Source organism: Branchiostoma belcheri, unplaced genomic scaffold, assembly GCF_001625305.1.
Source record: "Branchiostoma belcheri isolate BF01 breed outbred unplaced genomic scaffold, Haploidv18h27 scaffold5, whole genome shotgun sequence".
NCBI classification, from domain to species: domain Eukaryota; kingdom Metazoa; phylum Chordata; class Leptocardii; order Amphioxiformes; family Branchiostomatidae; genus Branchiostoma; species Branchiostoma belcheri.
The window spans coordinates 2,740,088-2,758,659 of NW_017804131.1; the positions used below are offsets into that span (position 1 = coordinate 2,740,088).

Below are 18,572 nucleotides of genomic sequence, written 5' to 3' on the forward strand. Positions count from 1 at the left end.
TTAATTAGCAGCTCATTGTGTATGGACTTCTTTAGCAAAATAATGGTATTAGCAATACAGTTATGAGAGAAACTTGACTAAGTTGATACACAAAATGTACTAGTATCTGGAAGTAGGTATTATTAGAGAAAAGAAGCTGTATTGCTAGATTCCATGTTGTTCGGTGGTTTGTATGCCAAAATGACACAGTCTCACATTCAAGGCTGATTAGGATTTTAAAAAAAGAGGTTGATCTAGGAGTGAAATTAACTGATCCAAAATAACTAAATTTGACACCCTTTCTTGTAATAATGTATAGTATGGATGACTTTGTGCAAGTGGAAGCCTTTGTTGATTGATAGGTCTACCAGTAACCTTCGTTTATACAAATCTTATGAAGAATTGAGTATAGCGGGACATCAACAGCTTGACTCAACCAGTTTTTAGGGAGCTTTTGGATGCAATTGACTCCTGTTCAGCATAAACAGTGCCCCCACCTCTTATCACCTGGGTGATAAATCAAGAGACCTAATCTGCAATCTTGTATGTATACCTGCCAAACTGTGTGTGTACTCTGGCACTGTAATATAAACATGCCTCAAACCCTGGGTGTTACTGTAAGCAGGGGAGCTTCCAACTCCTGCAGGATTAGGCCCTCAAGCACAGCCTCTTCAGCAGCAAGGTGAGGAGTCAGACAAGGGACAAATCAGTATTGACTTAGACAGGTAGGTACGGGAGGAATATGAGTCAAAAAGATGCCATTTGACCTTTTGTTTAACAACAGTAAGATACTGTCTTTTAGTGAGGATGTTATAGCATCTTCTCCTTCCCCCATAATGTAATGTGGTCTGTCCCTAATTAAATGCAAAGTACTGTACAAGGAGTAGCATAGATATGTTCATTCAAGTACAAAATCTGTTTGGTATTATCACCCCTAGCTGTGTTGATAAAGTTCTTTATACTGTGGTTGTGCTGGAAATGTGCCAAAACTGGATGCATATGTAATCTTCTCTGCCGAACCATTGATTGATGTAAAGCAAATTGAAGCAGACATTGATTATCATGTGTGACTTCTGCAGATCAACAATATCTCCGTGTCTGTATACTTTATATCTTCCCCCCAACATGGAATGATATAGGGGCATGGTTTACTGCTTTAATATTTCTTAATGCCACTTGAGGAGTCTTGACAAGTGGAGTTATTGACTAGAATATGGAGTGAGTGCCATGTGTTATGGACCAGTGATTGCCTGGGTATGCTGCTGAATAAAGGACATCCTTAGGAAGAATGGTTCTTCAGGTTGCACTGCTGCTAGGCAATTCTTCATGGTCGTGCTCTGTGCGGCTGTGTCAAGAGTTATATGAGTGTGCTTGAGTTATTTCTGTGCCGTTTTGTGGGTTTGTCGAGGGAACTCAGGCGGTTAGAGTGAGAAAGGTTAGATTACTGTGCCCATGAAAGGGTGAATGTTGTGTAGTTAGTTTGAGTCGTTAATATAACGAGTAGGAAGCAATCCGAACAAAGGAAGGTTGGAACAGGAATCAATAAAGTGTTCCCTCTTGGTTGTAAAGTTCTTCTTGTAACAATTTAACTGTAGAAGGTAAAACATAGTTCATTTATTATTGTATAAAAGGATGTGATAAAGAGATAGCATAGTAAAGGATTTTTTGTTTTTTCCGTGAGATAACCACATTGGCCCTGCCCAGACTCTCTAATTACGCTGATAAACAATAGTGGTAATTTGTGATCTCTGCCGTCATTGTTATGGGTAAAGAGGTGCTTGAGTTGAATAATAGGGGGTGTTGTGTAGTTGAATACATGGTTGTGTCTTCAACCAACTGGTCTCTTTTGTTACATGCTGTGTAAGAAGGAAGTTCCTGTTAGGTGAGTCGTGATGCATGGTTTTGTTTTTGCCAGACTTAAACAAACATGACAAAAGTGTTGGATGTCGTGGTATCCTTACGTATGTCTGTGGAATTTGGCTGTGGTTGTGAGTATTTCTCAGACCTAACCAGTCAGTAGATAAAATTTCCAAGCAGATGTTTAATCTGTCTCAATCCCATGAATGTTTCTGCGATATTCAGGACTGTATTCTTTTTTTAGTGTGACAACATGTTCCTCGAGAATATTGGTAGTATGAAGAGCCTGGAAAACAAGCATAAAACATGCATGATGAAGCACCAATGATGGCTCATACATCTGCTTGGAGATGTTGTTTCCAGGCTGGTATGGTCTTTCCAGAGACAACAGTGGACAACAGGGATGATTCATTGTTGATCATGGCATACACAACAAGATGGGGGGGGGGTGGTCACAGAAACTAAACCAGAAAATGTCACAAACTTACAGTAATACATGTGTATGGATGTGTCTTTGCTTGGGTATTAGTGTGCAAAGATTATCTGGCATGTGCCCTCCTATATTTGGTAACAAATAATCTATTTGGTTTTAGTGTAACAAATCATGTGCTAAAGCAGGTTGGGGAGCTATGTGTGAGAGATAAGCAGATGATTAACCCAGAAAATGGATGGTACCTCCTGAACTAATGACTTTTTGCCACACAAGACTCATCAAGTTTTTTGTTGTGTTTGGAGAATTTGATGAGATTGCTCGATTACAAATGATTATTGAAAGAGATAAGCAATGGTGGTGTGAATAGTGGAAGTCAGTTGTGCCCTAGATATGTAACACATTATTTCTCAAACAGACTTTTGATGCATACTACATTTCAACAAGGTTAGCCCCTATAAGTCACGTTTCATGTCTGGTAATCCAGGATCCACTTGCACGAAGCCCCGGGCTATACAAGGTCAGATGAAATGGGAAGTCAACAAATTCTCACAGTGCTTCTTCTCAAATGTACCGAGTTTTCCTGTTCCTCATTTTCCCTTCAGCACAGGAAAGGTTTTTTATGGCACATGATTTTGCTGACACTTTCAGGTTTGTACACGTCACCGTGAAATGTACATGATGACAGAGTCGGCGTACCTTGTGACAGAGCACAGTGTGAGGAATTGCTGATACCAGCTGCCACTGGTACACATCAATTTGCATATGGGTCAATAACGATTGTCTTCCTTTTCACTGGTATTGACCTCCTAGCCTCGAGGTACGACAAGCTTTTTGTAATAAATTGTATGTAACAATGTGTAGTCACGCCTGAGATGGTCCATTGTTAACAATGTTAGGTGAATGTGCTGTAACATGGTATGTTATGCACCTTGTCGGAAAAGGATTTTGGGTCAGTTAACAGCTGTCTTTGGTAAAACATTACAATGTTTCAGTTTAATGTGAAGCAGATATGTGTGGTACCAGCTTTGCCCTGAAATGAAATGAAAAGTGAATACTGTAATTTTGATATCAATCATATTTAAAAGTAAAAACAGTAATTTTGAAATTTTTTATTATTGACCGTATCCAATAATACGTTTCTTTTCCTTTCATCAGTGTCTGGTTGTAGGTCTCATGTTTCATGTAAGAAAAAAAACCCCCAGCCAAATCTGCCCCGAGCATGCTACAAATGAACAGCCCTGCCTAAATAACTGAAAAATGTGAATTTGCAAGTTCGCCGGAACTGCTCTCAGATAAAAATTCCTCTCTGGGTGGCAATTTTTCACACTACGCTGAACTGAATCTGTCAATATTTGAAGACTCTCGATATAAATCCATTTTCCAGAAGGTCTCGCGATTGAGTATTCACTGACGCTCTCATGCACGGATCCCTGACCACATTGTGGCTGTTCGCGGCCCTTTTGCCCTCTACCTTTTAGAAAATAGACTCATTAATAACGATACTCGCCTTCCTGCTCTATTATTAAAACAGATCATTGATTGAATCATTGTGGAAGCGATCAGAAGAGAGAATGATTATGGCCGCTGACGCATGTTGACTTTGTAGTCATCACTAGATGATACAGAACGTAAAGATGTATATCAATTGACACCAAGCAGTAAAGCTGCACTCTGAGGTTTACGGTTATAGCGTGTGGTATTAGGAGGGTATTAATAGGTGGCTGTACGTTGTTTTATGTTTATACAGGGATAAATTCACTGCGGAGGTTATTTGTCAGTTGTAATACAGGATATGAAAACAGGCAGTGTAGATGCATGAGATTAATAGGTTCTTGTTTTTCTCTGGATATAGTTGTGTGTGCATGCATTGATATTTTTAATGGAACATTGCATATACAAATTGAATTGGGTTGTTACAGTGAATAGTACTTTCTAAGGCATTACTAACTATCTTTTAATCTTCTCCCTGCTGCCATCCATAACCAATAGAAATGTGATGCCAAATGACTACCATAGCAGGCTGAAGGTCAAGCAAGTGCCAAGCTGTTTGTCTGAAAGATACTCTTCCTCCTGTGTATAATTTTCCTTTTAAGTATTTTTAAATGTAATTTTACATGTTGAAATGTCCGGGGGTGATTTCTGTCGGTCTTTCCTGTTATCTGTTATTTGATGTATTAAGATGCAGCATCATATAATGGTGCCTTGCAGCAATGTAAATCACACAAGAAAGGGCCGCTACCATGCCCAGTGTAGTGTGTAATACCAGATAAACATGGGTTATTCTTACAGAACTCCAGGTGTTACATGTGTGTCAGACCTGGTGTTTAGTCCCTAACATTGATCTCTGACAAGGCGAATTTAAAGATATGCCTTTGATGTGTTCTACTGCAAGTAATTATCAGTTAACTCAAACCCCAACTTAGACTCAGAGCTTTGTAGAAAACATATGTCAACCCTTGGGCCCAGTGTCAAGACTCAAGGTGTTAGTGTGTTAACTTGCCAGTTCCCCACTACCTCTATTTTAAATCCCTGGCCTGTTATCAATTTGCCGGCAATTTGGGACCAATTCAAGTGAGAGGGTAGTTTTGTTACATGGGTCATTTTGAAGGGGAGCCAATTTTTGTCAGGGTATTATGTTATCAGGGAGAAATGTTGAGAGGAACTATGTGTGAAAGTTAAGAATGTGAAGAACAATGACTTTTTCAGTCCAGATTTATTCTTCCAATGATCAACAATGCTAACAACAAGAGCTGAGATGCAAGACATGCAACAAGGCTTTCTGTTGCTGCAGATACAGAAGCTAAACAACTAGCCTAATACATTATGTTTGCAGTTATGCATTGCTACCATACCTGCCCACCAATCAGCAATGGTTTTCCCCTTAGAAAATGTTTGCCAAGCCTCCAATCTGTGTATATAGTGATCTGTCCCAGTATCAGGATCTGTAGTCTGGTTTCTGCAGTGCAGAAGAAATGAGTAATACTTCCTGACCCCTGACATAAGACTTCAGTTCCTCCTTCAGAAATCACACTTGCGGTCACCCCAGGATTTTTGACAAATAACTCACTGTTGGAAAGTTGAAGTACCGTAAGTAAAAGTGTCCAACATGTGTTTTGACCTATCTTATAACGTTTTGATTGATTAATAACAATTAGCCCTTTTGTAAAACCCTCTGTAAAATAGGGCTCTTTCAGAATCACCAGGTCAACCGAAAATGATAACCTGTTATTTGTGGTGATGACGATAATTTACTTTGCTAGGTAGCAGGGATGACGCACATACAGGCTGTGCAACGTGAATCGCTCAGTTCTGACGTCCACATCCATCTTCTGAAATCTCAAGTAGATCAAGGAAAGGTTTTAAAAGACCAGGATTCATCTCATGCACCCTCATGTTCTATGGTAACATCCTGTGAAGTGACGTTGACATCCTTGAAATTGGGTGATAAGCAGAGTGCGTCAATTTCTGTTGTTAAATTTAGATCCTTTAATGTGTGTGATGTGTGGTAATATTCTACAAAGAGGCTGACGTATATGTTGATGTCAGTTGAGATTGAACTACCGAATTGTTGAATTAAGATGTAGTTCAACCTTGGCAGCTGGTAGTTCTAGACATGGTGACTGTTCCCTCTCAAGTCTCAAGTCAAGTCTATCAGCCAGAAGACTCAGACAACAGTAGGTATTTGATCTGCACAATTCATCAGTCATGAACCCTGGTCCTGTGGGACCACACCTGTTCTTAACAATCACAGAGACATGGAACAGACTTTAGATATGTTGTCAAAATAGTTTAACCTAACTTAGGATTTAAAACTCGGCCCTGTCAGAATTTAATCACGTATGAATGCCTTTAAATGTTCCAATAAACCAAGCACGGTTCAAGTTATATTTACTTTGTTATGGTTGGTCCTTGTCCAAATGTGAACTTATCACATCTGTCTAGTATGAATGTAGTGTTAAAGGCTACAGTATGTCTTTTAACTCACTCTTCTTTCATGCTGTTACTGAGCTTAGAATAAACTACAAATACAGAAAGTGGCAGGACAAGACTGCCCTTTCTCTCTAGTTGTCCCTTTAATCCTGTTGAAATTGGCAGGGTAGCGTAGAAAACTCTGCTGCGGTGTTTTTATTCAGGCCGTGTGTCAGGACCCCCCTATGTTGGATGTGTCAACAGGAGGGAAGGTCCTAATGTCAATGTTTGGTCTGGTAGGTAAAGTTTATTTTCACACCTGCTGAGGATAAAAGGTGAGCGCACTCTCTTAACAACCTGTGCAGTAATGTAGCTAAGGATCTTGTAACTGGGCTGCTTAGAAAGCATTTGTGCAAAGTTAGGGTTACTAATGCATGTCAAAGGCAGGCTTAAGCATTATGGTGGAGGCTTTTACTTGATAATTGCTTCGGTGTTCAGTAGCTGCTATGTTTGCTTAGGTTACAATGTTAAGGTAGCCTACACCTGTTTGTCCTTGGTATTTGTAACTGAGAGGATATACTGAAATTCCCAGGGAGCAGTCAATTTGATTATGGCTTTTAGTGGTATGATTGAAAGAATATGACAATAATAACATTGAGATGTATTAAGCTGGAATTGTAAAATACTAAAAATGGGATCTGGACAGTTATCAGTTATGTCGTGATGAAGTCTATAGTATTTGTTTGGTTCTGCCCTGTTTGCATTGTAATCACATTGGCTGAAACTCTAACTTATATTCACATGCTCCTAACCCAGGGTGTATACATGATGAACAGACATATCCCCTGATAGCAGACAAGACATGTCCCACTCCCACCATACCTGAGGCTGATGTTATACAATTTCCCATATCATGTGTGAGCTGTTATGTAAAAGTCCATCTGGGAATTCACTGTGTATAAAAGCCATCCTGACTATTTAGGCAACCTTGCATTAGTAGAGTATTGTCATGATACTTGCTGGAAACGCAATGCTAACGGAGGATAATGTAGCTCCTTTCCACGAATCCGATAGAGCTGCTTTGTTCTTCTGGGGGTGGGCCCAGAGATGGATGATTGATAACAAGATTTATCTGATGACAGTTGTAATTTTATTTATGGCGTCCCCAGCCCAGAGTGATTTGCATGATATACATGTAATGGTTACTTTTCAAACACAAGGTCAGGGGGGCAGGTATGTCCTTACAAGGGTTAGACATTATGTAGAAATGGAAGAATTGGATAAATGACGAAGTAGAAGTGAGAAGAATACAAATTTCAAGTGAATTGTAGAAATAAATACAAGATACATTTGTGGCAATTATTTTTTATCTTCACCCTTCCAAAGTGATTCTTGGTTTACCCACTTTGTCCTTATTCAGTCTAATTGAATCAGAACATTCACAGTCAACTTAGTGATAATGATATGATTCATACACTGATTTCTAACCATATCTGTGACTTATGGAATAATGAAAACATGAATATTCAGTGAAGGTGCATTTTACATAGCTCTCTTGGGGTTCGTCTTAATCCATAATTCGCAGGTTATTATCAACTAATGTTCCTGCCTACTCAAGTCATACATCATTATGCACAGCTCAGCTTGAGTCCAATGCAAGATAAAAGACTTTGCAATTTATACAATTATATTGGCAATGGAAATGTAAATTTGCCTGGTTTAGAAATTTTATTGTCAACTTGAATTCAAGTTTAGAAATGTAGATTAAATTGAAAAACATGCAGATTGATAAGTTCACTGGAACAGAGATAACTTGTCAATTTGTGTGAAAGTTTATTGTGATTCACTCATTCAGGTGGCTTATGTCATAATAAGGGAATCACAGCTGTATAACAAAAATACCTGGTCTCGTCCCTCCCATAGCTTTCTGAAAACCACCTCATGCAATCTTAAACAGGAAGAAACCTATTAATTCTCAACCTTTTTGTCAGTCATACTATATAAATGCCACTCATAGTGAAGACATGCCATTAAAACAGCAGAATACAATGAGGAGCATATCGGAAAGTAAGAAGGAAAAGAAAAGAAATTGACAAAGTGTACAGGACTTTATCAGATGAGAATACAAATTACGTTACATCCAATAGAATCCATTGATCGTTGGGTGATGTATAGGACCATGATTTAGTCATCAAATTCTTGTGAAGTGCACTTCGGAATAGTGGAAACTCTAGCTCTTGTGTCTGATCGAATTGTAGTTTGTGGCTATCAATCCGTACACATAGATTGAATTATAGAAAGGGCCCCAGAGAATGTAGAGAATGGCAGCTTCCCAGCTGGAATCAATGTTGTCACATAAGCCATTGGTACTTCAGGTGGGGTGAAAATGTTCTAAGTGGCACATGCAGCATAAATCATGACACAACTGATGATGTACAACATCACTGGGATGATTTGTCATTGTCTTACTGGTTATATAGGAGCTGTGACAAAATGCACGCTATCTTCAATCCTCGCATCAATTTATACTCAAACAGTCACGTAGGATAACATTTTCACAGTCATATCTGTGTGAAAAAGCATTAAAGCGAGGGTAATTTGTATCAGATACAAGGGAAGTTTTATGTCTGCAGTTTTGAAACAATCCCTAATATGATAACACACAAACCAGATTACAGGGGTGCTCAAACTACATTATTTGCTTATTAATATTTCAAAGGCAGATAAGACGCAGCCTTGGCTGTAATCGGTTGTGATGGTGGATGGGTTGTTGCATGTCATTTCAGCACAGAGATAAGGGGGTCAACACGGAATGACATTTCTCCATGCCAAATGGCATTTGGTGCAAGTCTTAATATTCCTCGGAACTGTAATCTCTCCCAACAAGGCAGTGCGGGAGGTAGGTCAATGTTAAAGTTCCACATGATGATCTTTTAGTGCTTGTTCTGTAGACCGGAGGCAACTGCTACTTCCCAGTATCATGAAGGATTAGTGTAATGGTTCTGACGACGCTATCTAAGCATCCTTTGGACCATAACGGGATGTCTGTATCCAGAAGATGCCGCTGGGATTATGGGGGTTGGTTTTGAATACCGTCAGAGCCACATGGTCGGCGTGGGGTTACCTTTTTGTTTGGCTTCACGGAAAAACGGTAAGTGTAGAAGAGGGTGTTAGTGAGATATAACAGGGATGTCAGGACGGTTTTATGTGTGTTTTTTACTGCAGGCAATAATGTGCGATGGAGCATACCTCGCTTTGAGGAGGGAATGACATGAGGCAAGGTAAATGCGTAGCAGATGCTTTCACTACACTGACAGTGCACATAATAGGGCTCCTAATTGTTGCCAAACAAGTCAATACGTACTTCATGGTTTTATGGGAGCTTGGTGATAAGATTGTCTGCCAGACGACAGCTGCATCTGTGATCACTGTAACTTTATGTAAGGTAAGGTCAGTTAGCTAGACTTATATTTCAGGGTCTACGGTCACCCAGGCTGCCATTGATTTTTGCGTATTGTCTCTCTTGCTGCGACCTTTGGATCATTGAGCAATAATCAGATAGGCATTGTCTGACATTTTGCCAAATTGGGAGACGTCTGGCTTGAAGCATGAATGAAGTTGACAACAAGCACTTTGTCTGTTCAGTTTTATTTGATACAAGTGGGAATTATGTAGAAATCCGGTCTATGTATAAATATATGCACTCAACTGCTGCTGTAGTGTGTATCTAGGGACATCAGGAGGCATTGCTACAAAGCCGGAGACATGTAGGTAATAGCTGTCTGCTCTAATTACTCTTCAACAAAACATAGTGTTCCGTCACACGTGAAAATATGAGTTTACTTCATTAATCAAGTCAAGCAATGCTGGTATGCTAGTGCCGGTTTGTGTAAGATACATTTAGCAACAAGCTAATGTCGCAATAACCAGTTTAGCTATGGAAGACATTGTTGTATCTATTAGGCTTTGCAATTAACCTCTGATACTTAATATTTCTGTTGCTATGATTATTTGAAGGAATTCTATTAAAATGTCATTTTGAACATGTATAATATCCAGCTACATATAGATTGGGTGCTGCTAAGTGCATAAACATTTGCCATGCCACTATGGAGTGATTCTTATCTCCTGGCAAATAACTGATAGGTCGTATGTCTTCATCACTGAAGGGTTTCCTAGTAACCATTGCCAGAATCAATCATTTTGGGCACTCTCTCAGCAAATGCCTTAGTTACTACCCCACTCATGGTGATAAGGGCAGCAATTTTTCTTCATGGAAGGAATGTCTTTGTTGTGTAGAGGCTCAAGAAGCATGTTGATGTTTTAGTGGGTCATCATTCAGAGGTTGGTAACCATAGTTTAGGAATAAACACTCTTGGAATGGAGCCAGGGAAGAAATGGGTTTCAGGTGTGACTGGGGACTGTTTGATGTGTCTTTTATGTTTGTTAGATGTTGACGTACATGGAAAACACCTTAGCAAAAGGACTTAAGCAATCTTTCATCTAGGATTAAGCAAGTCAGTGTTTTATCAGTGATTGATAGGAGGTTTGTAACTAAAGAAAATCTTAAAGTTGAAGCAAGGGTGAAAGTGGACCTCAGACATGGTAGAGAGAGAGAGAACTTAGACATGTGCCTATGAAAATACTAATACTCTGATCTGGAATTGGAGAGATTTTGTTACAGACCTGAAATAGGTAATGATTGAATGAAAATGGTGAAGCCCAAGCCCAGGGAATGTAGTAAATTGAGTCTAGACCATTACGCTATCTTTTTATCTAGTTTATTAACTACCAGGTAATGTAGTTTAGTTTATTGTGTAGCCTCATCTCTTGAACTCTGACCTCTATTTTCCCTTTTGGAAACCCATCTTTCCATTCAGGTCAGAAGTCGTCTTAAAATGACATCACAGTGGTCTGTTCTTAAGATGAATACATGTATATGGCTTATTCATGTATGTATATGAAAAGCATTTTTTAAAGTGAAATTCTGCTATACATGCTTTACCTAATCTATAGTGATTGGTTTATTGACTACAGTTGATTTGAATCATGGGAAAGTGAACATGTGATAAGTTTAGAATGAAGATGAATGTCAGATTTTGTCTTCTGACTGCCATCCACTTCAACTTCAAGTTCAATAGCCTAAAATGCATTCATAACACTGCAAAAATTATGATGTGACTCTCAATATGATTAGTCAAATTGCTTTGTTTATGAGTGAGAGATAACATGACCTGCCTAACTGATCTGTGATGCTGTACATGTTAGGCATTCCAGATCAGATTAGATTCCCAATATAACAGATAATGCATATAATGCACAGGGATGGACTTGCATAGAAGCCATTTATAATGTGTCACTATAAGCTAGAAAATCATGGGGGTTTATAGATTTTCTATGACTTCTGTACAGCTGTATATGCTAGGCTGTCACCCCTTGCCGGGTTCTTTGAATAATGATTATGTTAATATGCTGATGGAGTCCCCTCTTTATATGTCAAGTGAGAAAGAATGGGCTTGCATTAATTTTTTGGATGACTTCTTTATTAGTTATATTGCCGATGCACTTATAGGCAGTGAATGTTGAATATGGATATCCGATGGCTATGGTTGAACATATTAAACAAGGGACATTGGGAGTATGGTACAGTTAAGTACCCAAATAATCCATCAATTTGCCTATCAAGCAGTTTAAACTGTCTTGTAAACTTACATAGTACTGTGCCTTGAATATTGTGTTAGGTTTGTTGTTACAGTAGTAGTAATTACTCTCTTGGGGACAGTGCTGTAGTCCCTGTGCTTAAGTAGAGTTGGAAAAGAGAGAATTTTGTTTCAGGGAATGGATTTAACTGATGAAATGATCCCAGGGGTGAGATAGATAATATCATGAATTATTGTCTGGTTTTGCAAATTTCCTGAGAAGGGAGGAGGCTTTGTTCGGTGGCAGTGTTGGTAGTTACGGTTGGCGTGGCGTGGAACTGTTTGCGCCGGGCCCTGGGGTTAAGGCTCTTTACTGGAGCATGATCTGCTTGATTGTTCGTGGGAAACAGCAGGCGAAAGAATGCCACATGCGATCAGCATCGCCTGTAACCCAGCAAAGTGCAACGGGTGTTGCAAAGTGCAGGGCAGATTGTTGGGGCGATCGAAGCGTGTGACAAGTGCGCTGAACAACCAGGAGGGTCTTGGTATGCATGTAATGTGATACAGCATTAGATATTTAGTTGGGAGGCTGGAGATACACATTGATTAGGGAGGGAAGGTTATGTGAGCTACCAGGGAATGCATGGAGCCTTGCCAGCTGTGAAACATCTCTGTTCCTCAAAGGTTACCCACGTCTCTGTCTCACAGCTGCCCTGCATGCTCATGTCCAATGTTCTGTCTGTAACAAAGACGTGCCATAATTAATGATCGCAATGACTGGGATGAATTAAACATTGCTGTAAGTATCATCTCCAGTGCTAAGCCTCGGACTGTGTTGAGTCCACATCAGAAGAATTCCTGGTGGTACGTGTAGTACCGGTAATCTCTTTGCCTTGCCATAATTTAGCTACAGTTGGTTAACCGTAAGACATCCTGTAGGTAGGCTGTGTTGTTGGTTCGTGCATGGGAACCAAAGGTGTTGCGGCACCAGTAAATACTGGTTGTTTGTGCATCAAACACTGTCTCTTTCTCCAGGTTGCTGCAGCTGAAGGTTATATGCTTGGGTGTGTTGGCTTTATGTTTGTTTGTTCAGTCTGCTACCTAATACTCTTCGTGATCAGAGATTATGCCAACCTAATCCCTTGTTTCAGCTTCTCCTTTGTGGGCTGGTTGCAGTGATCATTACTTAGGATACAGGTAGCTTGGGTGGTGTTCAGAAGGTATTGTTGTCAATGGCCAAGATTTGGGCAGTTAAAGGGTCACAGTGCTTCCCATGTTATTCGGGTCATTTTTGGATTATTCACGTATGTAGCGTAAGTGCTCACTAACTCAGTAACGGATGAGTGTCCCGTGACGTGGCTGTGCGTACACCACTGATATTGATCATCAGGTTGGACAGAAATTAAAGGTAGGAGAGTTTATCGGAGGTGATCACCCGGGGAAGGAAGGATTACTGCACTGTTGTTTTGGTTTCCTCAAGTTTACCAAAGCATTCAGCCATGTTTCTCTTGCAGAAAAAGGGTGTTAGTGACGCGAAATATGGCGTAGTTGATGTAAGCTGGGAAGGGTGTGCGTACATGTGGCATGTGTGTTGTGAAAACAAAGCTTGGAGAGATTCTTTAGCCTACCAGAGTCAGGCGGCTTGGGTAGTTTATAATTACCGATCAGCCTTATCATCTTTATAGAATATATCTCTTAAACTAAAGCTACTGTACCATTTACATGAAATCCCTAAACCCTTTTGTTCCTATTTGTTTTTCAGGGTGGAGCTTCTCTTCAATCTGAGCTGCCAGACAACTGACACAGACCAGGCAGAAAGAGAGACCATTACAGTGGACAATCTATTTGATACAGGGATCTGTTCTGGGGCACGCACCTACTGAAATGGGTCCCAGATACCCTCTGTTGTTGCTATAAAACTGCCAGAACAAGCAGCGTGACTGGTTGTTGCCTGTTACACTGGCAGAGGAGGAAGTCAAAACAGCCCTGACTCACTCTGGACTGCCTGAAAATCGGTGCGTACTAAATACTTGTTACTCGACATACTCCCCTTAACTGCGGCTGACATCATTGCATGAGAAAGCCAAGCTTTATACGAGATAAGAGAGAGGCCAGATTTCTTCCTCATTGACAGTCCAACAGTGTGCTGGCCTGACCTGCGGTAACTGAAAAGGACAGCTATAATCATGGAATGAGGGACAGGGCCAGGTCCCTGCAACAAGGCAAGGAATTGGTGCCAGTTTTCTCAGAAATACTCATCCGTTTGCAGCAGAAAATGATCTAACCGGTGCGCCTACTCACGAGGGAATAATCTGAAGGAAAGCGGGAGTGAGCACGATAAAGTATGGGAGAGGAAGGCAATAAACAAGAGATGGAGCCACGTGAAACAACAAGGAGAAAACGCTACTCCATTGAGGAAACCAGGGAGGAGAAACCCAAGAGACGGTTGCGAAACCAGCCGGAAATAACATCCTGGACTGTCGGAGGTGTCAGCTATAAAGTGGGAGGTAAGTCATGTAATTAGTACACCTGACTTGTCAGTCATCCCTCCATAGACATTTCAAGCTGGATTATCAGCATTACTTCATGGGAAACTGGGGGGTGATTTAAGAGGAATTTGACTCCTGATGTATTCAGTTGTTTGTTTTCACCTAATTACACATCAATCAAGGAGTTACCAAATGCATATCACATCCTTTATATAGTCTAACTGCTATTTGTAATGATAACCTGTGCAAATTGTTTCCATGAAGTATGTCCCGGTATGGCAAGAAACAAATTTGTTGCCTACTGTGTACATTATCATCATCATACATTCTACATGTAGGATCATGATCATATACGCAGTGCTGTCTTTGAGGTGTTAACATCAGTGCACATGCCGACCTCTTGATGTGGTGGTTATGAGTTATAAATTTTTGCAGAAGGGTTTATGCTCCGAGATCGAAAGCCTGAGTTCAAATGGGAAGGCAGTCTGCAGCTACAAAGCACTGAGCTGAGGGCGTAATTTGATTTTCCACTGGCTTTCTAGATCATTAGAATTGACACTGGGAGTCAAACGCAGAGTGCAAAGGTCATTAGAGGCTAGGGTTGTTCTGCTTGGTATAACTTTGTATAGGGGATGTACACTACATACCAGACATGGCAAGGGTGGGGGGAGTTACTTATGTCTGCTGGGTACAAAAAGGACCCGTTTGGCACATTTTGTTACTATCCTGTTCAGAAATGACTACACAGTGTCATTTTGTACCTAATTACGTACAATAGACCACGCTGTAATCCGAGTATCATGTTGATGTGTACTGTGAAAAAAGTATTATGTCTATGTTTGGGTTTGTTTATGTAAATCTCTGTTTCGCAGCCCAGTGTCTGACAAGTATCTGTGAGAGTGCTGACATTAGTCTGTGATCCCCACCAGTAACCTTACACCCACAAAGTGGAGTGGCCGCAAAACAAGGCATATCCTGCCAAAACTCATACTGTTAGAATGTGTTGTGTTTGAAAGGCCAAGGTAATTCAGTTAACTGTTGTTACCAAACTTTGAAAGGCCTGTGAGTGAGGACTAACAGTGATTTTTCTGTTGGAAACACAAAGAGCCTTTACTGCCTTTTTAAATGTATGTGTCCTGGCCTTTGGAAGGATTTTCTGAAAAGTACTTCTTCTATTATCTTCTCCACTCAGTGTAAAAGATTGATGAAGATAACACTCATTCAGCCACACCTCTTAGGTATCAATTTTCACATTATCAGCTATCCATTTGTGTATACATGTTAAAAGACCTACAGTTATTTTGTTTGGACACCATTTTTAGTTCATGATTACCACCTTTCCAAACAAATGATCAAATCATTGAATGTACTATGTAGTAATTCCAAGAAACTATTTCTTTCCAACAGCAGTTTGCTTTTGTTGAAAGGGAATAGACTTATCAACATGTCTGGCATATTTCTATTGTTTTCATTTCCAATGTTGCCTATCTCCTGTGCCTTGTTTCATTCTCTACTTGTCACTCATGAAAATGCTTTCAAATCCCGTCCTTTGATTGTAGTTTCTTGTGCATATCCTTTCATTCCAGATCAATCAAGCGTTCTGCCTAACTACTCAAAGAAAGGGCAGCGTTTCACTAACATCACAGGCAGCACGCAATTGCATGAATAAATGCAATTGGGCGAACAAAGAAATTTTCTTGGAAAAACCAAATGCTGTAAAGCGAGACCATTACAGATATTGTCTGCCACTTTAGATGTTTCATGGACACTGTAAAATTTTTGATTTGGTTGGTTTTCATAGCCTGGTGACCAAACCTGTTTTTAGCTGCCAAGTCTCTGTTGTCTTGTTGCAGCTCACCAGGCAATGTTTTTCATTTGCCCTTTTTCATAGCCACTGAGTGACTTTTACCACACTGATACTTGGCAAGAATGATATCATTGTAAAGTGGTGGTCCCATGTTATGGATATAAACAAAGTGCTCTGTATGTAACTGCAGCTCCCATAGGGACAGTGAATATGCGGTTGCCAAACACTGAGAAGGTGCCTCACAATTCCTCCTAGTGTAGTGCAGGCTGCATTTGAGCTTTTATCAGGGTTGCAGAAAAAGCCTATCCGTGTATCTTACAGTTTAGCATATTGAGTCTTACAGGAGCAAAGCCCCGTGACCTTGGCAGTGGCACTGTGGTGTATATGAGGAAATTACAGAGAACCTCTCTAGTCAAATGAATGGGTGGCCAGGGAATTACACCAGCAGTAACAGCTGGGAAGGTTGGACAACCAGCCTGGATACAGCAAGACAAGTATTCAGGTTACAAAGGTTATTTCAAGTCATGGAAAATGAGTTCTAATCTAACCACTGTTGCAGGAAATGGCACAAGAATGTGGTGACTAAGCTAACCTTTAGCACACTGACTTACAAGTACCAGTACTTGGGTAAGTTACGATTGCTGATGGTTAGATAGCAATGAACATAGTAATAGCAGGAGAGAGGGCTATTCACCCGAAATAGCTTTTAAGTTTTATTGCTCTGAATTGTCTAGGGAGTTCGGCAGTTTGGGGAAAATGGAAAAGTTCGTTTAGATTGAGAATTGTTCTCCAAAAAATGCATCTGTAGTTACATGAGACAATGTGACATTTACCAGCTTTCTTGTCAATAATTCATTTATACAAAATGATAGATTTGCTGTAAGCCTTGTATTCCTCTCCTAAAATCATTTCAACAGTCATTTACATACTGCATCCCCCCAGGATATGTTTCTGCTTGATGCTTCCAGAACACCTAGTCAACATCTAGGAACCTTAAGACTTTAATCACAACAGGATGTCTTAACCTTAAGGTGAAGCGAGACAAAGAAAATCCTTTATCTTGGCTGGAGGCAAATAATAGACCATTTTCACCTTCAGTGTAGCCCGAGCCTGATAAAAGGAGTGACATTTCCTGCCATTCTTGCCTCGAGGTAGGAAGAGATGGCTGACAAAAAGTGGCCTGGAATGTCTTTGAAGATGTACCACTAATGTCCTGTGGTCATGGCAAGAAAATTTCTTATATTTCCTACAAGAATTAAAAGAAGATTAGGAAAACATTAATCCCCTTCTGAGTGTTAATGTTTGACCCCCATTTGAATGTCTCTTTGTCTGCATCTGTCTTTCTCACCCCACACCTGCTAGACCCCAGAGTCAAGGTCTGACCTTGGAACATTAGCATGACAGAAGTCATTACTAACAAGATCAAACTATAGGATCACTCCCCACACCCTGCCCACAGCCCTCCCATCCAAACAAAGGGGGAGTTCAATAAATTTCTGCCATTGAATTTTTTACTGCTCTCAGATTCTCCCCTTTTCAACAATGAAACATCCCCAAAATATTATATGTGTGTTGGGAGGGGGGGATGGAAGGAGGATGTTCCAACCAAAGAACTTTGATAAGCACATAAAATCCCTGTCTGTTACCTCCAGTCAAGTTGTAAAATGGAAGGACCCTTGTGCTAAATGTCAACTTTGTAATGCAGTGTGCCCTGGTGTAAAGTCATTATCTGACATGACAGGAGGCTATAGGATTTCACTTGTCACTTTCACACCTGTTTCGTGTACAGAGAGGATCACGGAGTGCTGCTGGCAAGCAATGGCACAGAAATCAAACTTCTGTAGCTTTGTACCTACTTCAGGATGACCATGTTATGTGCTGTACACAGAGACATTGATGTATCATTCAGGTAAAACAACACAAGATAAACAAAGATTTCTATTCAGGAACCCTTTCTTATCTCATTAGATCATCGATTTCTGCATGACAAAGCCTTGGCAGAACTCCTCTGAACCACAGTATCAGGACACTAAACAATAGAAGCCAGGTGGACCCATTATACTCACCTTTGTTCTACATGACAGGCTACGGCCTTTCCCTTTGTCTGAGGGAAAATACCTTCATTAGAAGCCATGCTGGGCTGTTAGCTTTTATTTTTGCAACAAGCTATATGTTTATTGAAGTGTGTAGTGTAACACATAAGCCTGTTTTGACTAGTCGGGGACTGTTAATACATAAAGAGGGGTGGTTATGTTACTGGAATGTTTGTCCCCTTCCCCTGACAAGTCAAACACGAACAAGTCACCTTTTTGTTGAGATTGGGCAGGTTACACAAAGGAAAAGAACACAGTATTTAAGCTAGCCATTGGACCAGTGCAGCTTGTCAACACAGGGATTAGCATGACTTCATGTAAATCCAACATCCCAAATTGTTTACCTCCTGCAAAAAAAGGGGTATT

General features: G+C 40.3%; 1 protein-coding gene across 1 annotated transcript in view; it reads left to right on the top strand.

The window, feature by feature from the left end:
• LOC109479649 (arginine-glutamic acid dipeptide repeats protein-like) overlaps positions 1-18,572 on the top strand; it is a 90,027-nt gene that overhangs the window by 3,910 nt on the left and 67,545 nt on the right. The window contains 2 exon segments of the mRNA XM_019781635.1: positions 13,580-13,832; positions 14,090-14,324. Coding sequence (XP_019637194.1) covers positions 14,162-14,324 — 163 coding nt within the window. The 5' untranslated portion in view covers positions 13,580-13,832; positions 14,090-14,161.